The 27,944-nt window shown below is 39.6% G+C and overlaps 1 protein-coding gene across 2 annotated transcripts in view; it reads left to right on the top strand.

Moving 5' to 3' along the window:
- The window catches only part of CDK6 (cyclin dependent kinase 6), a 249,008-nt gene that overhangs the window by 98,793 nt on the left and 122,271 nt on the right, over positions 1-27,944 (top strand). For both annotated transcript variants that reach the window (XM_047095048.1, XM_047095047.1), the window contains exon 4: positions 21,909-22,076. In XM_047095048.1, the coding sequence (XP_046951004.1) occupies positions 21,909-22,076 (168 nt within the window). The remainder of the gene's footprint in view (positions 1-21,908; positions 22,077-27,944) is intronic.

The raw sequence follows: 27,944 nt of genomic DNA, 5'->3' as shown, positions 1-27,944 counted from the left end.
CCTTCTTTAGTGATACATTAAAATAATAGTAAGTCTTAAAATAGATGGTGTTTTAGATTCGATGAAATACACAGACATGCCCAATGTCTAGCAGGAAAGGTACAGTCAGAACCTCATAAGCCCGTCCCCTGAGGCACTGCAGTGAACTGTAGGCTGAAAGGAATAGGTTTGGACACTTTGTAATCTTACTCATAATTAACCTCTGATGTTTTGTATCTCAAGAAATTGAGAGTTGTCAGGGAAATGGCAGTGATAAAAAATATTATATCTTTAAAAAAAATAGTGTCTTTAACATTATTTGGAGAAACCTTCAATCTTCCAAATGCCATATAAATAACAGTAATATGTACATCCATATAACCCATAGTGCTTTTCATAGCACTTACATACGCACGTTACCTGATTATTGTAACAGGATGTGTCATCCTGTGTCATCCTCCCACCTACCAGTGAAGAAAACGGATACAGGTGGAAATTAGGCAAAGTGATTATACTGCTGAGAAGTAAGAATGAACAGATCCCAAAGGAAAACTGAGAGCCTCGTCCATGAAGCCTCTAACACTGTGCCTGCCAGACAGGTCCTGAATAGTATGACTGACCTGGATAACTTCCCAGATTTGGATGGATATTAGAAAGACAGGGAGTTTTTTTTCTAATTGAGGTATTAGAAACATATAATAAAGAAGTGCACTCATCTCAAGCATGCCTTCCACTTGATGGTTTTTTACTGTTGTAACCACAGCCCAGATCCAGAAAGAGAACTTTTCTGAAGACTTCTTCGAGAGCCCTCCCAGTCTGTAACCTCTCCCTAGAGGTAATTACTACACTGGCTGTTTCCTAGAAACGCATGTACTTTTTTGTGTAAAGCTTTTATCATTCAGCATCATATCTGTGAGAGAAGTTTTTGTTCTTCTGTGTACAATAGTTTTGCCAAACAGTTTCCCACGTGGTTTAAACTATTCTGTATTTCTCCATCAGTACTATGAGAGGCTCAGTTGCTCCATGTCTTTGTCAACACTTGTTGTTGTCAACTTAAGCCATTGTAATGGTGTCTATTTATGCTTTTCAATTCCATGATGACTAATAAGGGTAATGAGCACCTTTTCATAAGCTCCTGAACATTTGGATTTCCTATTTGGTGAAGTTCCTGTTCACATCTTCGCTATTTTTAAAGATTGTGTTATATGTCTTTTTCTGATTGAATTGTAGGAGTTCTTTACATACTGAGCGTGTAAGTCCTCTGTCAGATATGTGCAGGGCTAAAATCTTCTCCCAGTGTGTTGGAATTTGAATGGGATCCTTCTCTTTCCACTCAGAGCATCAGATGTGATTTTATCATCACTTGTGTCTCTCCTAGCCAAGCACTTCAAAATACATGGAGGCAGGACATTTCCCTACTGCCTTTTTAGCCTATTTTGACATTTTAAGTATCTAGTAAGATATTTTTAGCTACAAACTAAGTATATGTGACAGATGGTAAAATCTCATATCTGGGCTTTTAAATGTTAGAAACTTTCTGTTTCCAGTGTGTAATGTCACTGCCCAAAAAATGACAAAAATACAATGCCAGAAGAGAAGAGTTTTATGAACTTTAAGTATGAAAACGATTCTTTTGGCTTACCCACTGTGCTGCTTTATAAATACATTGTGTTTGTTTGAGTGTGTGTGTGTTGGGTATAAATATCATATTCCTTTTAGGTGTATGGTAGTATATAATAAAAGTAAATCACATTGAAATATAAGCTATTAAGGAAACACCAATAAGTACTGGCAGACCTGGTACCTCTTGGCAAGCCAACAAGTGTCATATTGACAGAGCTTGAAATGACCTTAAAATCTATGCTGACAGTTGCCTGCTTTCAGCCAGGAGGTCAGATACAACATTTCAGAAACCATTTTGAAAGGGTATGTATGGGGGCGCCTGGGTGGCGCAGTCGGTTAAGCGTCCGACTTCAGCCAGGTCACGATCTCGCGGTCCGTGAGTTCGAGCCCCACGTCGGGCTCTGGGCTGATGGCCCAGAGCCTGGAGCCTGTTTCCGATTCTGTGTCTCCCTCTCTCTCTGCCCCTCCCCCGTTCATGCTCTGTCTCTCTCTGTCCCAAAAATAAATAAACGTTGAAAAAAAAAAAATTAAAAAAAAAAAAAAAAGAAAGGGTATGTATGGTGATTCCAACAAACAGGAGGGAAGAAGCAGGGATTGGAAATAAGGCAAGGTCACATCTTTTTTTTTTTTTTTAAAGTTTATTTATTTATTTAGAGAGGATGCGGAAGGGGCAGAGAGAGAATCCTAAGCAGGCTCTTCTCTGTGCAGAGCCTGTTGTGGGGCTCGAACTCACGAACCATGAATCATGACTTGAGCTGAAACCAGGAGTCTGATGCCTAACCAACTGAGCCACCCAGGCTCCCCAAAGCAAGGTCAAGTCTTATTGCGATGGGTGCTTCTTCACGGTTTCTACATTATTTTGCCTGCAAACTTTTCAGCTTTGGACTCTCAGCCTAAAGAAAGTTGGGGGTTGTTCTAGGAAGGCGTTATTGATTTAGCTTTCATTCTAAAGTATTTCAGCAGTTAACTGAGTTAACAGTCTAAAAACAACCCAATAATTACTTGTATCATGTAAAATGGATCATTTTATTGTCTTTTTAGAACCACTTGTAGCTTTTACTTTAAATATTGAAAGTATAAAATTTATTGAGTACCTATTTTTCTGTAGGATCTGTGTCAGGAAGTGGAGGTTAAAATGTGAGTTGCACTTAGAACTTTTAGGCAGCAGTAGGATTTTTCTTGGTTCACAAATTTTATCAGAGACTTACTAATTTTTAGATTTTCAAAAGACTGCTGCCTACTGGTTTTAAAATGTGGTTGGCAAAAGGGACATTTATATATATAATTATATTAAATTATATTAAGTATTAAATTGTATGTCATATTATATAAGATTATATTAAAATATATTTTAATAAATATATATGTAATTTTAACTGGCAACCTCAGAAAAACATCAGAAAGTAAAAATCATCCACAATCTTACCAATTTAAAACTTGACATAAAAAAGCAGAAATCTCTTCCTTTTGTTTCTCCTTCCTACCCCCACCTCCAGTGGTAACAACCTTTAATTGTAGCTATACTTCCTTCCAAACATTTTTATATGTGTTCAGAGAGGGTTGCCAGATTCAGCAGATAAAATAAAGTCACTCAAATTTGAATTTCAGATAAACAACAACTACTTTTTTAGTTTAAATATGTCCTATGCAATATGTAAGACATTTATATGGAGAAGTATTTGTTGTTTATCTGAAATTCAAATTTAACGGAGTATTCTGTTTTTTTATCCAGCCACCTTGATACAGACATAGCCACACATGCATTAATGAACATGTACACATTTCTTTTACCAAACCAGAATCAAGCTCTGTGTATTTACTCTAAGGCTTACTTATGCCTTTTGCTGTTGATTTATCTAGTTTACAGAATTACCCAGGTTCTCCCTAATTACCCAGGTTCTCCCTTACATTGTAGACTCATAATTTACTGAACTTTTCTCCTATCAGTAGACATTTTAGGTATTTTCATTTTTTTACTATTTCAAACAACATATCATCGATCCTCTTTGTACTGACTTATTGTAAACTAATGCTGTTGCTTCTGTAGGATGAATTCCTAAAAGTGGAATTGCTAGGTCATAGCATATTTTAAAAGCGTCGTTTGTTCAGTTCCTTCATACTTACTCACTGAGACCCCGGGCATGAGCAGCTGAGCACCAAGTGAGTTGGCCCCTCCTCCTCCACTGTCAACTCCATGAGACCAGGCACTGTTGTTCTCTAGTATAGCACAGTACCTGTGACACAACTTTAGAATGAATGACTGTGCATTTACTCAAGGGGTTGCTGGGAGAATTAAATGAAATAATGTCTGCAAAGTGCCTGGGATGCTTCTTTATTTTCTCATCTACTCCCATTTGCAGTTCCTTCCTTAGCATTAAGGATCTCTAAATTAGTGAGGGAGATACCATGATTCCACTAAATTAGGATAAATTCTGTAATAGAACTATACTCAGAGTGCTGTGGGATTACAGAAGGAGGCGCCTAGCTTAGCCTGGGTGTGTGAAGAGAGTTACCCAGGTCTTGGCCAAGATCTATTTAAAGTAAGTCTTGAAAGATAAATTGGAAAGAGCCAGGCAGATAAGCTGTGTGCGTTGGGCAGTAAGGCAATGGAGGGAACATCCCAGGCAGAGGGAACAGCATTACAAAGGGGCAAGATATAATAGAGTTCATCACCTTCAGACCATGGAAAAAGCCAGAAATAAAACCAGAGGTGGTTAGGGATCAGACATAAAATGCTTCAGGTAGCAAACTAAGTTCTACCTTTGTCTTATAGTGAACAGTAGAGAACTTCTGTATGATTCGAGTTTATATTTTAGAAATGTCATTGAGTCAACACTGTGAAAAGAAAGATTAAAAGATGCTTAAATCTAAAAACAGATAGCTTATCTGTGTTGAAACACTATTACAGTCATCCAGGCAAGAGATACTGGCAACTTGACAAGGACCATGGAGATGGGAAAGAAGGGCTGATTTAAAATGTAATTTAGGAACTGTAGTTACCAGGATTTGGTGACTGATTAGCTATTTGGTCAGGAGAAGAGGAGGAATCTAAAATGTCTGTAATATTTTGGCTTGATCATTTGGGTGAATAGTGGTACCATTTACAAAGTAAAAAATATAACAGGCTGAAGAACAGATTTTGATGGGGCTGAAAAAACTGTACTGTTGTTTTGGGGTCATATTGAGATTGCAGTTGCTGTGGAATATTCTAGAAAACATGAACAGGAAACTTTGAAGTTTGCATGTCTGAAACTCAAGAGAACAGTCCCACCTGCCATTATGACTTGGGATACCTCAGAATATGACCAAATGTTGGAGCCATAAACGAATAAGGTGAGGTAGTTAAAGCAGAATTTAGAATTTAAGATACTTTCAAAGCACATACTTGGGAACACAGATAGTGTAACCATTGTGGACAACAGAAAAGGGAGCTTACCAGAGAGCCAGAAAAGGTAATACTGAAAGCCCAGATGAAAGTGGAGACCATGATGTGATGGTGATTTTCTCTCAGCAGCTTTAGTTGTAAGAGTAGGGATAGGCAGATAGGTACTAGGGTAAGGCATTGGAGGATCAGCGTAAGGAGAAATGCAAAGATGATTTTGTGGCGCCTCGAAAGAGAATGATCAGAAATGCTGACTGGGAGTTTCAGATGGGCCAGGAAAAGATTTGAAGGCAGGAAGGGCAGGTTTGAGACCACAATCGGTCCAAGAAGTTTTGGGGAGGGACAGCCTTAAATCAGAGCAGCACTCAGTGTTTATATGTACCTATACTTGGATACCCTTCATAACAAGTTCTCTAGCCATAGTGCTGCCCATCTTTTCCTGGACAAATCCTATTGTATTGCTTATTTTAAATTTTTTTTTCAACTTTTTTTATTTTTGGGACAGAGAGAGACAGAGCATGAACGGGGGAGGGGCAGAGAGAGAGGGAGACACAGAATCGGAAACAGGCTCCAGGCTCTGAGCCATCAGCCCAGAGCCCGACGCGGGGCTCGAACTCACGGACCGCGAGATCGTGACCTGGCTGAAGTCGGACGCTTAACCGACTGCGCCACCCAGGCGCCCCTGTATTGCCTATTTTAATGTTAACTTGCTGAATTCTTTGTAAGATACACATTAGGTTCTTAATGTCATTTTCATTTTTGTTTTGGTGACAGTTCCATTTAGCTTAAAGATCCCCTTTTCTCTTGGCCTCCATCCTCTTCCTAACTAGATATGAACACCTAGAGCCTCTCTTCTTCCCATAGATTGAAAGAGTTATTAGTAAGGAGCATATGGTTCTCCTCCCCCTGGAGATGCATTTGCTCTCCTAATAGGATCAGCTTAAAAATTCAGTCCTTGCAACAACACAGAATAAAAAATTTTGAGCCCCCATAAACAGCTGTGCATGCAGCTTTCCCCAAAATAGATAATATGCACAGATGTGTTTATGGGAAGGAAGCATGAATACTCAGTGAGTTGTTTTCAGCTTCTCGCCACTGTAGGGATTTATTTTCTTTTTCAAGGAAAGGTACATTGTGGTAAGCAGTGTTTTATGACCTATAATAAAAACCTTTGTAAAGACCATTTTTTGACCAAATGAAGCTAAGTGTTCTTTTCACAGTCCTCGTTTGCTCCTCTCTCCCCCTCTCTGTGTTGGAATGCACACAGCTCAGCATTAATGGATAACATAAGGAAATAATATCACAAATTCTAGTTCTTATTTGTTAAGCTCAGAAAGCAACCAAAGTTGATTATGTAATAAAGTTCATTAGTAATGTTTTTCCCTCCTCCGTATTAGTTTCTGAATATATATGTTGATTAAGTAAAAAGTTATATTGCATTCTTTGAGTAAACGGTTATTATCCGTGAAAGCACCTATGAGACAGTTTGAGGGAACCTTACCAGTTGGACGCCTCATAGAAAAATCAGTTTAGATACAAGGTAAAAAGCAACTTAAAGCCACTTTAGAAAGTTAGGTTATTTGCAAAAAGAGACATATTATGCATTCAGTAAATAACATAATTTCTAAGGATGCATCTAGATCTAAAATGCTAGCCATCTTTAGACTTGCAAAATAAAGAACAGGCAACATAACACTTGATTTAATTAAAATAATAAATATTTTAAAGATTGTGTCTAATAGGCACACAGTAGTGTTTGTTGATCTTAATAATCACTGTTTGGAAGATGGGAGGCTGTCCACGTCCTAACAAGAGAAAACTAGATGGATCTGAACTCTGCCAGATGCCATGGCTAATGGTGGGTCCTCTTCTTGATTTAGTGGCACCAGTTCCAAACCTGTTCCAGTTCCAGTTACCCAAGCTGGGGGGTTCACACACTGGTTTTAGTCTCCACCAGCATCCTAGAGGAAAGTATTATCCCCGTTTTACAGATGAGGAAACTAAGGCTTGATGTGAGGGGAGGGGAGCTTAAATAACAGGCCCAAGGCCACCCAGTGTGAAACCTGGAGACATGGCAGAGCCCTCAAAAGATGGTCTGTTAAAGTTGACCTGTGAAAACAGACATTTACATATTGCATTTCTCTTGTGAATTGACTTTCCTCTTGCTTTCCCTTTCTAGTTCAGACCCTCCTGTCTTATGTCCAGAGTAGGGGAATAGGCTCCTCACGGCACCTCCCATCCATTCTGTATGCAAAAGCATCAATAATAACATACCATTCTTTTACACATTTTCACTAGTTTCCTGACTACAAGACTCTATCCACTCCCTACACAGGCCCAGCAGTAAAACCCTTTGCAGTGTGGTCCCCTTTCGCAATGCGCCCTCTGCAGGGGTGGTTGCTGGTCCTGAGTGCTTGTTCTCTAAAGCCTCTGCTAGTGTGGCCTTCCAGGCAGATGATTCCCCAACCTCCAAGGTCAGTGTGGATGCTAGCTTCCTCCGCAGTGCTCACTCGATGCCAGTAGCACCCATGCCATCTGTAGCCCTTGCCATATACCGACCTGAAATGTGTAGGGTAGATTTCTGTTTTCTCTCCCCAGTAAAACAAGAGCACCCCGAGTCTCTGTCTTAGGTGTTTCTGTGTAACATCACCTACATGATGCCTGACACATAGTAGGGGCTTCATATTTCTTTTGTATAAATGGTAGCATTACGATGCATGTACTTTATACCATTTAAGTACTTCAGTATTTCATGTTCTACTTATTACATGTAATTATATATTATTACAATATATGTAATTATATATAAATATATAATATCTTATTAAGTGTCTTCAAGGTTATTTCCATTTTTATAGCTGTGAAGACCAAGGCCCACAACGGTTGCAAATGACCTGCCTTAGATTATATGACTAGTAAGCTATATGACTAGTAAGACTAGAAATTCAGATGTAATGCTTTTTGCTCTAAATTTAGTGCTTTTTCTTTTAAATCATTAAATGGAAATTTGGAATCTCACATGCAGGTGGCTTGCTTAGGTTATATACATTTCCAAGAGAGATTTCTTTTGTGTTTCCACGTGGCAAACACTTAAATTCTTAGTGAATAACTGATAAACCACAATGGAGGATTGTAGCCTTTTCTCTAACGACTCAGGAATCAGCTTAATCAGTGAGGATGTTTTATATAACTGCTGTGCACAAAGCCAAGAGCAAAAGTCATTATACTTCATCTTCATGCCTATCTATATACACTGTTAAGTAATTCATCAAATCAAGTAAAATCAACAGATTTCTCTGTGTGAGGTGCTTTGTTGGATTCCATGGAGAGTATAAACATGCCCCACATTCCTGTTTCTCTGGGAATTTATTGTCTAGCTCAATAGCACTTGACAGTTTAAAAAGCAAATCAAATATATAATGTAAAATGATAATAATATCTCTTTGCAGTTCTGTGATGGAGGAAGGGAAGAATTTATCCTGATTTTTATAAATGAAAAACTGAGGTTCAGAAAAATTGGGCCTTGGTGAGTCAATCAGCCAGTGGCCAAGATGAAATGGAGTTTAGTAGCACTGGATTAAGAGACCACACTTTGAGAAACATTGATGTGGTGGCATGAAATTAAAGTGCTGGGAGATTTAGCCAGTGGTCCAATTCTGTACCTAAGTGATGTATTAAGGAAAATGATTTGATCTATAGAATGCTTTTCTTAGGGATGAGAGAGGGTAAGAGACTTACTTATAGCCATACTTCTAGCTGTGGAACAGTGTGCTAAGGTCCATGTCTCTTGATGGTCAGCTGCTAAAAGAATTTTGGATAGAGGTGGTAAGATAGAAAACATCTTTAACTGTTTTTATTCTATTCTTCAGTGAAGTTCATTATAGACATAAGGGTATTATATTTATGAAATAATGAACCAAAAGTCTTAACACACATATGAAGATGCTGTATTGGCTAATAGGTAGGGATACTGATTTATATGTGATTCCTCTTGGATCCCTGTCCCATGATCCAAACCTACTTTTTCTGATTTCCCTAGAGTTTTATCACTGCTAAAGTATTTCTTCCTGGGAAGAATCAGTGAGTCGTTTTTAAGCTAATGGCTTTTATAGATTGCATAGTCATTTCCAGTTTAGTTTGGGTCTCACTTCTTAGTGAAAAGTCATTGAACATTTACAGACACCTGTTAATACAGTGTCCTAGGAGCCTCATATATATGAAGGAAGAGTGACTAAAGCAGGCCCCTCTTTCAGAAGACGGGGCCATAGGGTAAAGATGGAGAAAGTCTTCAGGAGTTCCAAGAGACAAGGCCAGAGAGCCAGGTGGGCTTTGTCTGAGGGCATTCTAGCATAAGACTAATCTGATGGGATCAGGTCTGCATGTTAAAAAGATCAAGCTAGCCAGAGAGTAAAGGGTAGATTTGAGGAATGAGATCAGTGGGGAAACAGTACAGTACATGTAAGCAAGGATGAACACCAGCCTACTATAGTAGGGGTCTCACAGATGTAGGAATTATGTGAAAAAAAGTGACAAAACTTTACTGAGGGAGTCAGAAGAAGACTTGAATAAAAAGAGAGTCACAATATGTTGCAAAAAGGAAAGATTCAAAATTATAAAAGACTCCCCAAATTATCATTTCTTAAAAATTAGTGAAAGGTGTTTGTGGAAGGATATGAGAACTTAACAAAATGATCTTAAAATCATTTGAGAACAATAACATGTAAGAATATCCAGGAATATTTTATAAAGAATGGAAAGAGGACACTTGCCCTACCAGATATGAACACAAATTCTAAATAATTATTAAAGGAGAGAGATACCCTGTACCCTAAACAGAGCCAAACAAGTCAAAGTCCAGAAACAAGTTCAAGTAATTTAGAACATGATAAAAGTAGAATTTAAAAAGTGGGTAATTTGGGGCGTCTGGGTGGCTCAGTCGGTTAAGCGGCCGACTTCGGCTCGGGTCATGATCTCGCGGTCTGTGAGTTCGAGCCCCGCGTCGGGCTCTGTGCTGACAGCTCAGAGCCTGGAGCCTGTTTCGAATTCTGTGTCTCCCTCTCTCTGACCCTCCCCCGTTCATGCTCTGTCTCTTCTCTGTCTCAAAAATAAATAAACGTTAAAAAAAAATTTTTTTTTAAAAAGTGGGTAATTTGATAAATTAAAACTTCTGGCCAAAGATAGTATGTAAATAAAAGAATACCACATGGCCATTAAAAATTGAGCAGTAGACAAATGGATACAGAAGTTGTGGTTTATATACACAATGGAATACTACATGGCAATGAGAAAGAATGAAATCTGGCCTTTTGTAGCAACGTGGATGGAACTGGGGAGTGTTATGCTAAGTGAAATAAGTCATACAGAGAAAGACAGATACCATATGTTTTCACTCTTATGTGGATCCTGAGAAACTTAACAGAAGACCATGGGGGAGGGGAAGGGGGGAAAAGCTAGAGAGGGAAGGAGGCAAACCATAAGAAACTCTTTAAAACTGAGAATAAACTGAGGGTTGATGGGGGCGGGGTGGGAGAGGAAAGTGGATGATGGGCATTGAGGAGGGCACCTGTTGGGTTGAGCACTGGGTGTTGTATGGAAACCAATTTGACAATAAATTTCATATTAAAAAAAACAAAAACAAATATAAAAAAAATTGAGCGGTAGACCTGTATTCATTGATGTGCAAATGAGGGTCCAGTATACATTATGTGAAAAAGGCAATTACAAAATCATATACACTAGTATTCCATTTATAAAAGGAAAATAACTTTTTATATGAGAATACATGTACAGAAAAATTACGGAAGGAACCATCAATGTGTTAATTGATTATGATTGTCTTTGGATGGGAGAATTGTGGGTGGTATTTTTTTTCCTTGTGTTTTGGCTTTTTTAACAGAACAAATATGTTTATTATGTTAATTATGCATTACATTTCTAATGTGAAACATAGAAGGTCTTTTTATTTTGGAGAACAGTGAATAGGAGGGCGAGACCCAGTGTGAAATGCCATGGCAAGGTTAAGTGAGGAGTGGAACGTCCCATTGGTTGTGGCAAACAAGTGGTTATTGGTGATCTTGGAAGAGCTGCTGCATCTGCATTCATTGTAGTGATGTGATGTGGATGAGAATTAGGAAAATGTGCATTGCTGTGTAAAGATCCTTGTCTAAGAAAAGAAGAGGAGGGGCTCCTGGCTGGCTCAATCCATGGAACATGTGACTCTTGATCTCAGGGTTGTGAGTTCAATCTCCTCGTTGGGTGTAGAGATCTTAAAAATAAAATCTTAAAAGAAAAAGGGGGCACCTGGGTAGCTCAGTCTGACTCTTGATTTTGGCTCAGGTCATGATCTCATGGTTCACAGGATCGAGCCCCCGTGTCAAGATTCTCTCTCTGCCTCTCCTGGGATTCTCTCCCCCACCCCCCACCCCCGCCCTTCCCTCACTCATTCGTAAATAAATAAATAAATAAATAAATAAATAAACAAACTTAAAAAAAAAAAAAGAAGGGGGTCGCTTGGGTTGTTTATTGGTCAAGGGACAATAGAAAGGGAAGAAGTCCCAGGTGTAGTAGGGGAATGGCTAGTAGAGCAAGGGGAGGTACTTGAATAAGCTACATTGAATGAGATCCAGAGCATAAGGAGGGAGATGAATACTGTGTAGAAGGAAGGAAACCTTTCCTACCAGAAGATAAAGAAGAAGGGTAGATGCCAGTGCTTTTAAATTTGTAGGTGGACACAGGGAGGTAATAGCATCCCCTTGATGGAATGAGTTTCTCTCTGTAGTGGAGTATAGGCTAGTGTGCTAAGAGAAGAAAGGGAGATGGTAAGTTAGGGAGACAGCAGTAAACATTCGGACTGGCCTATAAGGACAGCAAGAGAGCTTATTGGGGACCACGGGGGACTACCTGGTGGCACTATGGTAATCAGGATTTAAGACTGACTTCATATCGATAAGGGACACATACGTGATCATGCTCTACCCCTACCCCATAACAGCTGTCTGAATCACTGGTATAACAGCCAAGAAAGAGAGAGTGGTTGGGCTAACTGAGGATTAAGCTTTGTAAAGAAGATAAGATAAAATGACCAACAAGAGAGATGAGGGAATTGGCAGACCTAACACATGGTGTGTGAAGAAGTTGCTCTCCAAATTTAATTAGTTATGCTGTCTGATAAGCTTATGTAAATTTAAGTGTCATTTTGATATCCAAGTAAATGTGATTAAAGTAACTTAAACTTTTTTTATTAAAAATATTTTATGTCAGAGTTGAGTAATAACACATTCCTAGTTTTAGCCATGGAAATAAATGGTAAATAATGGAATGGGGTTAATGATGTCAAAGGTCTCTGAAGTTAAGGTACTAGCTAGGGCATCCTAGCTGCATAATGTTGAAGTCATGCAGGAAAATGGTGAGTGTAGGGTAGAGAGGATGAGCCATAGTCCCTGAGGAATATGGAGGATTGATAGCAAATGATAGCGATGAAGAAGAAAATGTTGTGACAACAAATGGAAGGAGGAATAAGTCTCAGAGAGAAAAAGATAACCCCCTGGAAATGATAATTGGCAACAGGAAAAGAATGTTGATACAGGCCCCATGGTGGGGCAGGGGCAGGGTGTGGGGAGAGAGGCAGCGCACACTGGCAAAGAGGGCTCTGAATGAAAGATAGTGACCTTAACAGGTTTCAGTTGATACAATTTTAGTTAAGTTTGGTTTGTTAGAATAATTGTCAACTGCAAATTACGGAAGACTCCATAGGAAAAAAAAAAAGCTTTAAATAAGGGCATTACTGTTAAAACTACAAGACCAGAGGTGGGCAACCTCAAAGTTGTTCAGCTATTCAGCAATGTCATAAAGACCCAGACTTTTTCTCTCATTTTCACTCTGGCATTTTATGCGTACAGATGATGTCTCCCTTTGTGCTTCAGGATGGTTGCTACAACTGCAAGTTCAGGTCCTCAAGCAGCAGCATTTAGTGTAAGATGCACGGATAGGGAGTGGGGGCTGGGAGGTGAGGAGGAAGTACAGCAAGAATTTTCTACTGTGGTCCTCTTATAAAAGGGAAAAATACTTCCTGAAACTCTACAGCAGATTTGTCCATACGTCTCGCTGGCTAGGACTAGGTCTCATGTCTATCCCTAGATTAATTTCCAACAAATTTATGGGAATGTGATTAGCTTGGACCAATCATTCGTGGCTGGCAACCAACAATGTCTGCTACCGTAAACAAATAATAATATGCTCCACTCTGTGGAACAGAAAACCAACTTTTTGTAATACATTACCTCATTTGGAGAGGAGGGAAGTACTAAGGGAGGGGAAAATTCTCAAAAGAGGGAAATGAGAAGGAGAATGGGGAAAGATGAGAAGGTATTTTTCCAAATGCAGCCAATAGAGCATATTGTTTAAAGAAATTATATATCCACAGTATGTGGTTAAATGTTTTTAAAAAGATTACAAAACAACGTGAATAGAACAGAAACCGTTTGGGTCATTAGTCAAAAACCTAGGTAGTTGTACTTTGTATTTTCTTATTTATGCAATGCTGATTTTTATATCCTACTCTGAAAAAGTTATAATTAACATTGCTATTTGTAGTTTCAATTCCTGATGACTTTCCACTGTGAGTTAAAAATAACCATTGTGGTGACGTAACCTATCCTTCTTTCAAACTGTCCACTTATTTAGTCATTACATTGTCCTTCAAGTACCAACATTTCCAGGCTTGGTGAAAATTAGTTATTTTCTTCTTCCTGGTTGGTTGAAATGGATTCTTTACTTACTTCAGCATTAGCATCACTCCCAGGAATGAATAATATATGGATTCTTTTCATTCTGTCTTTAGAATACACATTTTATTAATGAAATTGGCATACAAAGCCACTTTTATTATGCTTTTATCCAGTTGCCTAGAAGCAGTAAAAATAGAAAGTCAGCACTTGAAATTAGGGGCCTTGCCTTTGTTTCTGCTGAAGAGCTGGTGAGGAGCAGTGTTGCCCTCCGTTACCCATTCCCACCATCCCTGACCCACTGGGCACAGTGGTGATGTGACGGGGAATATGAGGCAGCTTGACTGCCCTTTTCTGAAACAAAGCTCACTCATGACTCTTGCAGCTCATCTCCACCAGGTCCTCCCACTTATTGCTTGCTTTGAATTCACCAATTACATCCTTCCAGGTGGTCTGAGGTTTTAAGGAACCTGCTTTAACCCCCCTCTCTTGCTTTTCCAAAATTTGTTTTGCCCTTTGTGATTTTGGGTGAAGCATTCTTTGGGTATTCCTGAGGACCAAAACAAGAAGTGGGGGGGGGGGATCTGTTTATAAAGCAGTCTTTGCAGCCCATTGTTATCGTTGTGAATTGATCAGTGAAAGCTTGAAGGAGCTTCTGTCAAGTTTTGAAGTAGAGTAAAAGGTGTGTACTGTACAGTGAGCTTGATGTGGTGACAACAGCAGATTCTCTTTGAGCACAGAAATCAGAGTGAGTGACATCGCCAGTGAGTGTATGACCTGCTGAATGATCCAGACATGGCTCTGTCATTCACTACTCCGTTGCTTATGTAGAATATTGTACCATACTTTGTAGGAGAACTGTGATTTTAAAAGATCCTGGGACTGCATCTAGCAATTCCACTTCTGGGTGTGTGTGTGTGTGTGTGTGTGTGTGTGTGTGTGTGTGTGTATCTCCCAAATAATTGAAAGCAAAGTTGCAAAGAGATATATGTATACCTGTGTTCATAGCAGCATTATTAACCGTAACCAGAAGGTGGAAACCACCCATATGTCCCTCAACACATGAATGGATAAGCAAAATGTGGAATATACATACAATGGAATATTATTCAGCCTTAAAGGACATTCTGACATATGCTACAACATGGATGAATCTTGAAGACATTATGCTAAATCACAAAAATACAAATACAGTATGATTCCAGTTACATGAGGTATCTAGAGTAGTCAAATTCATAGAGTAGAAGAGTGGTTGCCAGGACCTGGAGAGAAGAGAATAATAGGGAATTGTTCAATAGGTATAGTTTAAGTTTTGCACGATGGAAAAGTTCTGGAGATTGCACAACCTTGCACAACAAGGTGAATATACTTAGTACTGAATTATATACTCAAAAATGGTTAAGATGGTAAATTTTATGTTATGCGTATTTTACCACAATTAAGAATTTTAAAATAGGGGCACCTGGGTGGCTCAGTTGGTTAAGCATCCGACTTTGGCTCAGGTCATGATCTCATGGTTTGTGAGTTCAAGCCCCACGTCAGGCTTTCTGCGGACAGTTCAGAGCCTGGAACCTATTTCAGATTCTTTGTCCCCCTCTCTCTCTCTGCCCTCCCCTGCTCATGTTCTCTCTCTCTCTCCTCAAAAATAAATAAACATTAAAAAAAAATTTAAAACCAGCATTTTAAAATACATAGTCTTAATCAGCATAAACAAAAAAGGATCCTGGGCCTAGCCTGCATTGTTGTCATTATTATTAAAGTGCTCTACTTTTTTTTTAATGTTTATTTAATTAATTTATTTTTATTTTATTTTATTTTATTTTATTTTATTTTATTTTATTTATTTTTTTGAGAGAGAGAGAGAGAGAGAGAGAGAGAGAGCACAAGCCGGGGAGGGACAGAGAGAGAGGGAGACACAGAATCCAAATTAGGCTTCAGGCTCCAGGCTCTGAACTGTCAGCACAGAGCCCAATGCAAGACTTGAACTCAGGAACTGTGAGATCAGGATGCTTAACTGACCGAGCCACCCAGGCACCCCCGAAGTGCTCTACTTTCTTTGTGGCTTTCCCATCACCCTTTATATGTAGGCTGTCATGATCTTTTATTTCTATTCCTAATGCTAACCCCCTACCTTAAACCAGAATGTTGTCAGTTTAATTTAAGATACCTTTGTTGTATGTAATCCATTTTAGACTGTAGACTCCTGTAACATCCTTCATAGGAAACAAACTGGATAGGAGGCTTTTGTAGGAAACAAATCATTAGGAAGGTACTTCTATCAAAACTTGAATAACAAATTTGAAGACTGTAGTTTACACATTATAAGGAGAAAAAAATGATTATCATTGACTATAGCTTGTACATGTCTTTTTTTAGTTCTTTTTTTTTTTTTAACATTCATTTATTTTTGAGAGAGAGAGAGACAGAGCATGAGCAGGGGAGGGGCAAAGAGAGAGAGGGAGACACAGAATCCGAAGCAGGCTCCAGGCTCTGAGCTGTCAGCACAGAGCCCGATACGGGGCTTGAGCTCACAAACTGCGAGATCATGATCTGAGCCGAAGCCAGACACTTAACTGAGAGGGAAAGAGGGAGAGAGAATCCAAAGCAGGCTCCATACTCAGCATAGAGCTCAACATGGGGCTCGATCCCACCACCCTGGGGTCACGACCTAACCCATAATCAAGAGTCATACGCTCAACCGACTGAGCCACCCATGTGCCCCTTATTTTTAGTTTTTAGACTATTGATGTACATTTTTGTTGCTAAAATCTTGAGGATGTGACTACATCACATAGATCTATCCAAAAACCCAGAATTGTCTATTGAAATCTGTCATTTCTGTGATTTACTATATGATATAAATTGGATGTTTTCATTATCTTTTGGAACTAATTATACTTTGTAGTTGGGGAAAAAAAAAAAACCAATGAACAATCTTTTTCCCATTAGGAAAGCTTGAGGTAACTTTTCAGCTGGCTTGTTTGTTTTGTTTGTAAAGAAATAACAGGATTAAACTTGTAGAACACCTAAAAGAAATGATTACAAGGCTTTACAGATTTGTGGTATTCAGACTAAAGTCTGGAATCTTCCTAGGGGGGTTGCCAAGGACAAAACCCCACCCAAAGTCCCTGGGAGCCAGACTTCATTCCATGACGGGGTCCTGTTGAAACATGCTTCCATGGCACGTGTTTCGGAAAGATACAGAGTGATGGCCCCAAGTGACTGTTTATCTGTCATGAGTATGACTAGATGTTTAAACCTCTTCCACCAGAATTGTGCACTGAAACGTAAAAAGGTTTTAAACCTGTGTTTAACTTAAAGAACCTTAATTGGCAGTATCCGTAGTCTCACTGCATTGCATCATCAGGATTACTGTGAAATATTTGCGTCTTGTATAAAACAGATTAATTGAGATTAAAATCTTGAGGAGCTAATTTAAACGTATGTCTCACGATACTATAAACTGAGATAGAACAGATAATAAGCTCAAGTAGAGAATCCTTTGAAATATCTTTGATCCAAGCACTTCTTGTGATTCTGAAGTAAAGGTGTTTTTTCCTGCCTTGTTTACTGTTACAGTTTATTCATTCATATAATTCTCAGGAATTGGGACCACATCTTCTTCTTCTTTGTGACTGGAGTCCCCAACATAGCTGCATATATTTTCCCTTTGAGGTTAGGTGTTCCAGTGAATGATGGTTAAAGGTTGAGGAGGGTCCCCAAATCACACTTCTTACAAGTCTATAAAGTGTATCAACCTACCTTACAGTTGAATTACTGAAGATCATGAGACTTGGGCAAAATTTTTCAGATCATTTAATTCAAAGCTCACATAGTTCAAAAAACTCTTGTAGCTGGGTATTGTAGGTTTAAAAGAAAGCCCAGTTTGCTCAACAAAAATATTTTTTAAATAGCCTAATAAAATCTAAAGAATGTTAATTCTTATGTAAAACCAACTTACCATACATCTGTAAACATCATTTACATGGAATCAATGTTAGTGTAATTATACCCGTTGGCACTATTTAAACTATGCTGGTGGTAATAGTTATAATGGAGCAAGTCTCTTTCCTGTGCCCTAGTGTTTAAATGAAGGAGAACTAGGGGCGCCTGGGTGGCGCAGTCGGTTAAGCGTCCGACTTCAGCCAGGTCACGATCTCACGGTCCGGGAGTTCGAGCCCCGCGTCAGGCTCTGGGCTGATGGCTCAGAGCCTGGAGCCTGTTTCCGATTCTGTGTCTCCCTCTCTCTCTGCCCCTCCCCCGTTCATGCTCTGTCTCTCTCTGTCCCAAAAATAAATAAACGTTGAAAAAAAAAATTAAAAAAAAAAATAAATGAAGGAGAACTAAACTCTGGGTATAAGTTCCAAAATAACACAGCTATTGGGACACCTGGGTGGCTCAGTCAGTTAAGTGTCTGACTCTTGATTTCAGCTCAGGTCATGATCTCTCAAGTTGGTGAGATGGAGCCCCGCATCAGGTTCTGTGCTGACAGCACGGAGCCTACTTGGAATTCTCTCTCTCCCTCTCTGCCCCTCCCCCACTCAGGCTCGCTCTCTCTCTCTCTCTCTCTCTCTCTCTCTCTCAAAATAAATAAATAAACTAAAAAAAAAAAAATAACCCAACTAAAACCAAATAGTAATTACTATGGCATATCCCAGGGAGGAAAATCATGTAGTCATTAAAAGTCATATTGTATTGGGGCACCTGGGTGTCTTATTTGGTTAAGCATCCAACTCTTGATTTTGGCTCAGGTCGTGATCTCACAGTTCTTGAGATCAAACCCCACATAGGGCTCTGCGCTAACAACATGGAGCCTGCTTGGGATTCTCTCTCGCCCCCTCTCTCTCTGCCTCTCTTCTCTCTTTCTCTCTCTCAAAATAAATAAATAAACATTTAAAATAAAATAAAAATGAAGAGGTTAGAGTGGGAGAGAGCCAAAGCATAAGAGACTCTTAAAAACTGAGAACAAACTGAGGGTTGATGGGCAGTGGGAGAGAGGGGAGGGTAAGTGATGGGCATTGAAGAGGGCATCTTTTGGGATGAGCACTGGGTGTTGTATGGAAACCAATTTGACAATAAATTTCATATATCAAGATAAATAAATAAATAAAAATAAAATAAAAATGATATTGAGTTAAAAAAAGATACATTGCAGAAGAATTTTGTTGAAGTGGCAAAACATTCATAATGAATTATTAAATGATTTTAAAACAATCACAAAATAATGTGTACAGAATAATCATTTTTATTTATAAATATATTTATATATTAGTATTATTTGTATGTGCTATACATTATTTAGCACATATTTAATATGTAAATATATATTTATACCTACAAATACAATAATAGCTGTAATTTTGAAAGACAAGACAAAAATTATTTAACAGTGAAGTTTTCTCTGTTCTCTGAGTGATAGGATTTTGAGTAATTTCGATTCTTCCTCTGGATTTGTAAAAAATTTTGTTAAGTTTCTGCATTAAACATATACCAGTTTAGGGGCGCCTGGGTGGCACAGTCGGTTAAGCGTCTGACTTCAGCCAGGTCATGATCTCGCGGTCCGGGAGTTCGAGCCCCGCGTCAGGCTCTGGGCTGATGGCTCGGAGCCTGGAGCCTGTTTCCGATTCTGTGTCTCCCTCTCTCTCTGCCCCTCCCCCGTTCATGCTCTGTCTCTCTCTGTCCCAAAAATAAATAAACGTTGAAAAAAAAAAATTTAAAAAAACAAAACAAAACAAAACATATACCAGTTTAATAATTAAGAAAGATGTAGTATTTCCTATATAAGTGAATACACAAGTAAAAGCAATACACACTTTTTTTTATTATTAAATATAATTTATTGTCAGATTGGTTTCCATACAACACCCAATGCTCATCCCAACGGGTGCCCTCCTCAGTGTTGTTGATTTTTTTGTTTTTGTTTCTTTTTTTACTCTGTGGATCAGCCTTTTTATAAATTTAGATGGGCTTTATTATTAATGAGTTCAAATTTCAAAATTTTTATTCTGCTAATTGGCTGCTTAAACTGTTTGAACACGAAAAAATGAACCAAACAGATTTATTCTTTGTGCAGTTTTACGTGGTTGATGTTCAGCATGTAAGAAGTTATAGGCGACAAGTCAGCATGGCATTACTTTAGGTTAGTCAAGCTGTTTAAACTCCAGGGCTTACAAGTCATGTGCATACGTTTCCAGTAGTGACGGATTTGCCCCAGTAGACTTTTGTTAACATCGCACACTTCGTTTTCACACTGGAAGCGTGTGCATTGAGAGGTGTGTGACCTGCAGTGTTCTCAGGTCTTGAAGAACTGACCCTCGACAGTGCAGTCTTCTGCAAGGGTTTTGTCCTTGAAAACTTAGAAGGTAAACCCTGCCCATTCAGAATATCCATTGAGGTGCATCAGAAAGGATTCTAGTACACCTGTCATTCATTACACACCACTGCTTAGTCCTTTGTTCACCGACCTTGTGGCACTGGCCACATTTTCTTACGGATGTTTGTGACTCTGTCTCCCCCTGGGAAATGGGACACTTTAATGACTGTCATTCATTGAATGCTTAATATGTGCCAGAACTGCACTACCCCTGTTTGCATACATTACTTCATGTAATCTCATTACATTATTTTTAAAAAGTAAGCACTGTTTTCTCTTAGTTTTATGGAATATTGAGGTTTTGGTTTTAAACAAGCCAGGATGTAAAGACAGAACCCCCAGCTCTGAAGGAAGAACCAGTACCATAACCCAATAACCAAGTATGGTCCAGCTAGTGAACAAATGTGTCCTTGCAGCCCCTGCCAGCTGTGAAGCCCATGATACTGCCTTACCATTTCTCTAACCCTTATGTGAACAAAATAATTCCATCCTCCCTTGTTTCGCACGATATATGGGGGGTAGGTCAAAGATTTCAAGGATCAAGTGCTCAGGGTCTTAAATTCCTACTTTCAGACACTGTTTCTGAGTTTTAAATCTTATAATTCACCGGTTCCAAAGTTAGAAGAAGATGTGACATTAGTTTTCAAAGGATCAAATGCTCAGGGTCTTAAATTCCTACTTTCAGACACTGTTTCTGAGTTTTAAATCTTATAATTTACGGGTTCCAAAGTTAGAAGAAGATGTGACATTAGTTTTTTTTTCTGAATATCCCCCATTCTCCATTCCATAAGTGGTAATAGCTACCATTTATTGAATGCTTACCACTGCATTAAGTGCTTTACAAACAGTGATCCTAGAAAGTAGGCTTTGTTGCATTCTCATTTTACAGACAGGAGAATTGAGGCTCAGCAAGATTAAGTGGCTTACCTGGCTTTACATGCTCATTTGATCATTGATCTAATAAAGGAGTGCACTGGGAATTTGAATTTGAACTCACTTTTTCTAGACTATAGTTTGATCAACACTATTTCTTGAATAGTGGTGTTACTTTGGGCTAATTACAAACACCTGTTTCTTGGCCTATAAAATGAGGTAATGATATTATTTACCTCAGTGTTTGGTTGTGCACTGAGTTTCTAAACAGAAAGTGTTTGGATTGGTGGTTGACCTGTAGTGACTGCTTAGTGTTAGGTGCTATAAAAATAATAGGAATTACTGGGGCGCCTGGGTGGCTCAGTTGGTTAAGCGTCCGACTTCAGCTCAGGTCATATCTCATGGTTGGTTAGTTCGAGCCCCGCATCGGGCTGTGTGCTGACAGCTCGGAGCCTGGAGCCCGCTTCGGATTCTGTGGCTCCCTCTCTCTCTCTCTGCCCCTCCCATGCTCATGCTGTGTCTCTCAATAATAAATAAATGTTTAACAAATTTTAAATAATAGGAATTACCATTAATATTACCATTTACTGGATTTTAATTGTTGAAATAAAAAATTAAATCATATAAAAGTATATGAAGTAAAAAGTGTCTCCCTTCTTACCACCTGCTTCCTCTCCCCAGCATGAACTACAGACACCAGTTTGGTATTTATCTTCCAGAATATCTCCTATGCCATCTGAACCTATTTTTAAATTTTCCTTTCATTAATAAAATACAGGCTGATGTGAAATTTTTTGTAGTGACCTTGAGAATAGTGGACTGGAGAGATGGAAAGGGAGACGAATTCATTTATTCAGCAAATACCCGTCAAGTACTTCCAACACAAAGGATTCAGTATGTTAAATTTATTGTGACAGTTTATTGATTTTCTTTTTTGTTTGTTTGTTTTATTTAGGATATGATGTTTCAGCTTCTCCGAGGTCTGGACTTTCTTCATTCTCACCGAGTAGTGCATCGTGATCTAAAACCGCAGAACATTCTGGTGACCAGCAGCGGACAAATAAAACTGGCTGACTTTGGCCTTGCCCGCATCTACAGTTTTCAGATGGCTCTTACCTCAGTGGTGAGTAAGAAAGTGCTATTCTTTCATTAGGTTTGTTTCCTCTTTTAAATGATGAACTTCCCCATACCATGCCCCTAATATTATTACTGCCCATGGTCACTTGGGGGACAGAATGGAGCCTGGGTGGCTCAGTCAGTTGAGTGTCTGACTTCAGCTCAGGTCATGACCTCACAGTTCATGAGTTTGAGCCCCACGTCAGGCTCTGTGCTGACAGCTCAGAGCCTGGAGCCTGCCTCAGATTCTGTGTCTCCCTCTCTCTCTCTCTCTGTTCTCTCCCACTGTGCTCTCTCTCTCAAAAATAAATAAACATTAAAATAAATAAACAAACAAACAGGGTTAGGAAGAAAGGGTTTTGCTTACAACTACAGACATATCCAGGCTGGGCTTGCCATGAATAGGACCTGTTGCAAAAATAGTCTGTTACATTGTAGCCGCTAGAAAAGACTCAGTTACAGGTTTCCAAATGTTTTTTGCCATAACCACTATTTCCAGAGCTGCATATGCAAAGTCTGGGGAAATACAGCTCAAGGGTTAGGGAAGAAGGGCGTCAGGAACATTGACCTGTCTGTAGTGACCTGGTTTGAGAAACAGCTAGGTACCTGCAAAGGTGTGTGAAGGCGTTCTTCTGGAGCTGTGTTGCTGTGAAGATACTAAATTTATAGTAAACTTGGATAGCCCATGAACAAGCAGCACCCCACACTCCACACCCCACACTGGGGGAAGCCTTCATCCAAGCCAAAATACAAAGAGCAAACCCAAGGCCCTATGTTGGCAGAGAATGACAGTTACGGTATCCTGTTTATTTGGTCTCATTCAGACACAAAACCATAATAAGCTACTGACTTCGGTTACCTTCTGTTTCTCCTTCTAGTTCATTGTTTCTGAGATGAATTTTTGTGAAATTCTGCACCCAGAGTATAAAAAGAGCCCAGAAGTAGGCACCAGTAACTCTTACCTTTGAAAGACCTGTTTTACATACAGTGAATTCATGCAGAGATACAAAAAGCCAAGGAATGTCCCTTTACTGTGCCACTTATTTGGGATAGGAGTTTGATGCTGAGCATCCCTTGGGATCCGTGAACACTATAAAAATTGCCCTCAAAGCATTAGATTAAGCCTTAAGAGAAGGAATCCTCTTGGGTCAGTATGTCATTTTTCACCTGGTCCATCTTTAGCCTCGAAGTGATTCTCAGTCAGGGGCAGCACTGCCCTGGGTGGAGGGCACAGCTGAGAAATGGATGGCAGCATCTTTGGTCATCTTAATGACTTGGGGAATGGCAGTGGCCACAAGGAGGCTGGTATTCTGCCTACCAAAGAATTGTTTACTGAAATTCCAGTAATGCCTCAACTGAGAAATAAACAGCAGGGGAGTTGGAAATTTTCTAAGAGAGATAATTTGTCTTAGAACAACATTCAGTTTACAAAAGTATTCCATTTCCTCACCTCCAAAATATGGATACTACAACCTGGACACTTAAGACCACGGACTTTCGCAACTTTCGCAACATTGTGTACTTTACCTAGGGCCGTGAGAAGTTTTACAGAGGATTCCTTGGAGTGTGTCACCATTGTTAAAAGAGAAATCATACTTGTTTTCTCTTTGCCCATCACTTTTGAGAAGACAAGGCACAAGATGGTATTTAAAGGATACGCCTCAGCTTTGGGCTGGGTCAAGGGAGCCCTTGTATTCTTACGTAATCACAGCAGAAATGCTGAGTATGTGTGTTTCCTCACTGGGAAGGGTTAGGTAGGCTGCGAGCTTCCTTAGAATGTAGTTGCAGTCCCTGAGGAAAAGCTTAAATAGGCTTTGTGATCCCTGTGGTCATCAGAGGTAGCAGATGGAAGGAACTGATCTTAGGTACATTAATTGAGGGAAAGATGAGCCATAACTGAGACAGACGCTTTATTTTGATCACCCCCAAATGGGCACAAAGAATCACAAATAAAAACAGGAAACTCAGTTGGTTTTGTTTTGTTTTTGTTTCTTTTTTGCTTATTAAATTTGAGGAATGATAGCCCAGCTTGTGCGTAACATCAATTAACATTCCATTCTTGCTGACAGTGGATATGTTCAGACAGGAAAATGTAGACAAATTATTTCATAGAGAAAAGGGGAAAGGCAGTCATAAATACCTGATTTTTCAGTGTCTAGTTTGTACTGCATACTCTATTTCTTATAGTGACATAAAGTAAAAAATTGTAGCAACCAGGAAAGACACTGGGAACAGATTTGACTTTTTTTGCAAGAATGATAGCTGGAATTTCATGCCAGTAATAAAGCTTATGAGTCCTAAAGGTCACTGCATTTAAAACTTTTCCCATTGTTTTGTGTTTTTCGATTTAGGGAAAATCCACTTAGTATCGTGATGCATGTAGTTTACGTACAAATGGCGATGTATAAAGACTTAGAAGCACAGTTTTTCAGACTGAACTGGTATTTATTTTTAGAATTTCTTGAAGAGAAAAAGACTGCACTCCACTTCCTGGAAATACACATTTTTTCGTGGGCTATGTCATACCGGACCTGGGAATCAACTTAATCTGTGGAATGTTAAAGGAATTACAAGTTAACTGATTCGAAACTGACATCTTACAGCCATGAGAAATGCTTATCTATTAGTCATCTTCCAAACCCTGACTCAAATGTCCCCTTCTGGTACTCCCTACAGAAATCAATCCCACCTTCGTCCCTCAGTGTTTCCAGAGTAACATCTTATTAATGTCCTTCATAATACTGCTTTCTGTTTTGTTTGTAATTATTTTGGGAGTCTGATATATCAGGCTGTAAGCTCCTTGAAGGAATTAGCCTTAGAGGTAGAAATTTAGGACAATTGTTATAAGTCTGGTCCATAGTTGTAGCTGTAGGTGGTGCATAACTTAGGGTGTATAAAAAATGATGAAGCTTGTCTTCATCTGATAGGGGAGGGTTAAGTGTCCTTTAGATGCCTGACTTCACTGGGATGCCTTCAGCATGACACTCAGATGTCTTTAGAGAGTATTGAATACTTGCTGCTCAGTATACAATCAGACATGCATGTGTACCCATACAGAGAAACGGTGTTTATACCTATTTATTCAAAGGTTATAGAATTAAGATGTGAATGGCTACCATGGATACCTTAGACTCAGGCAAGAGGGGCCCCTGGCCTGGATCTCATACTTTATTTTTACTTAATGTTTGTTTATTTTGAGAGAGAAAGTAAGAGCATTCAAGCAGAAGAGGGGCAGACAGAGAGAGAGGGAGAGAGAAAATCCCAAGCAGGCTCCGTGCTGTCAGTGCAGAGCCCCATGTGGGGCTCCAACTCATGAACCGTGAGATCATGATCTGAGCCGAAGTCAAGATCCGAACGCTTAACTGACTCAGCCATTCAGTCACCCCTCTCATACATTAGAGGAGCCTGCACTGGCCCCTCTCCAGCTAGGCCTCCATTCATGGAGCGTGGATTCCAAGGTGCAAGGCATATTCCAGCTAGAGCCTGAGACCCCTGACCCTCTGTTGCCTCGCTCAGGGCATTGGAATTCCCTGACTGACAGAGAACTGCATGGACTTGCCTCAGGTCCTTCCTCCTGAGAGCAGATTGCACCACTTGTGTGTTCACCCAAGTCAGACAGCAACGGTTCGCAGTCATACGGGCAGAGTGTGGACGTTTGGATTGGAGTGTCCGTAAATATGTGCCTGAGACCCCTTGTGGTCCAAGAAGGATCTGGGTCTGCAAACAGCGGGAGGGCCCATTACACTTGCCACCTGACATGGGTTCTTTTTAGCAGCAATTTCTCTGAAACCGTGAAAATCAACTTCTGTGACCTATCTTGAAATATTGCCTGTGTGGGAAACCGAAGAGAGTAAGGGAAGGTTCTTTCCATTGCACATAAGTAATGCACGCAAGAATCATGACTCATGTGGTTCTATGATCTCGGTGACAAGTGTTTCGAGACTATGTGCTTATTCAGTAAAATGACTACAAGGCTAGCTAAAATTATATTTAGAGTCATTCTAAACTTGCCATTTCTAAGTACTTCCCATGTCAGATGCATTGTACGGTGCACCTCATTTTTGTCTGTCAAGATCAAAGAGAAATGGAGAGCAACCACTCAGCCAATGATCATCCGTGATTGTGCAGGCAGGTCTGACAGGGAGTCTGAGAAGCAGAACCTAGGACACCACCACTAGCCCGAGGATGACTATGATAATCATGAAGCACGGTGAGCAGTGGCTCAGGGAGGGAGCAGTCTTCATATCTCTATGATGCAAAATCTTTACTATTTTTTTTTCTAAATTGGATCATACATCATGCAGGGTGACACCATTGCTGTTAGATCCAGTGTTTGGAGAACTCTTTATCAACCATCTCATTTTGGAAGTAAGGAAACTGACACTGAGCAGGCCGTTTGTGGCCAGGTTAAGTCTGAATTCACCAGATAGATTGTAAATAGCTTGGGGAATTCTAACATCTATATTCTGGCTCTTACCTACCATCCCCTTTCCCTTCCTCTTCACACCATAGGCTCCAATACTTCAGGGGACATCAGACTATTTTCTGTGGAATTATTGGGTCTGCAAAGGGCATCCAGAGATTCCACAAGTGTCCCAATAGTCTGTTTTCTAAAATGTATTTTAAGTTTTGTTAACATTGTAATTAAAAAACAACTAGGTCATGCCACATTTAGACACAGGGTAGAGGCATAAAGGGAGGCACGAACTTAACACCTCCTGGTTAACTTACTTTCTATGCAGACCTCAGAATAAAACTTCTGCCGCACTTGTGCAGACTGGAACATCTTGTAAATGTATCGTTGCTTAGGAAGCACCAAGCATTCTCTTGATTCGGTCCTGTGGGTGTCTGCCCCCTTAAAATCACACAGATGCATAGTCGCAACAGTGACATGCCGTGCTTCACTCGCTGTACATCAGACTATGTCAAGGGCCATCCAGAGCAATGCCCGTGTTGATGTGTTTATATCCAGATGTAATTGCCAGAACACCCAGACGGTTATAACGAGCCAGTCACTCCCTAGGACAGTCATGAGAAATCTGCCCATGGATAGAGACAAGACTGCGCCTTAAAATGAGGTCGTTCCTTTTACCGTCTCTAACTTTTCGCGTGCTGAGATAAAGTCCAGGAATGGCCTGCCATAAACCAGTTTCTGCTCTGCAGTGAACAGTCTTACAGTTCATTTGGACAGTATATTTGGAGGGCCTTTATCCAACCCTTAGACAAAAGGTACAATTAGCATTTTTCCCCCAAATGCCTGTGTGTAGTACACATAGTTTGGAGAAAAAAATCCACATTGTACTGTAATGGAAGAGTAAGCAAGTTTTCTGTCTTTTTAGTGACTTAATGACATTCTCACTAAGCTGAATTATATCCCCCTTCTCCAAAGGTCTGTTTTTCCATATCATCTGTCCTATTAAGAGACACTTGTGTTCTGAAAACATCTTCCACTCCAGAAATCACCAGTGACAACAAGTAAATAATAAACATGGGAAGACCTTTCTTTGACAGCTCTACAAATTGGAAGAATTCACTTGGGTTTTGTTTTTTTTTTTTTTGTTTTTTTTTATGTGGAACTTACTGATGATCATTCATCTATTTAATACCACAAGTATTACAAAAATTGGAATTGCTTACAACCCATTCTTGGCCTCCAGGAATACATGGTTCCCTACTCTCCCCCTAATTTGGTAGCATTCGGTAAATACTGAAGGAATCTTGCAGATTCAGAAACCTTTGATAAGCCTAAGGGAGAAGAGTAATGAAATGGAGTTGTAACATTCAGTCAACAAATAATTACTGATGATTTTCCACGTGCCAAGCATTGTCCATGAACCTCAGAGATGATGGGGACTAGAAATGGGCACGGTCTTTG

Source organism: Lynx rufus, unplaced genomic scaffold, assembly GCF_022079265.1.
Source record: "Lynx rufus isolate CCGP_SWC_20201006 ecotype Redwood Valley unplaced genomic scaffold, mLynRuf1.p SCAF_4, whole genome shotgun sequence".
Classification (NCBI taxonomy): Eukaryota; Metazoa; Chordata; class Mammalia; order Carnivora; family Felidae; genus Lynx; species Lynx rufus.
Note: the sequence above shows the minus strand (reverse complement) of the source record. Positions and strands in the feature narration are given on the sequence as shown.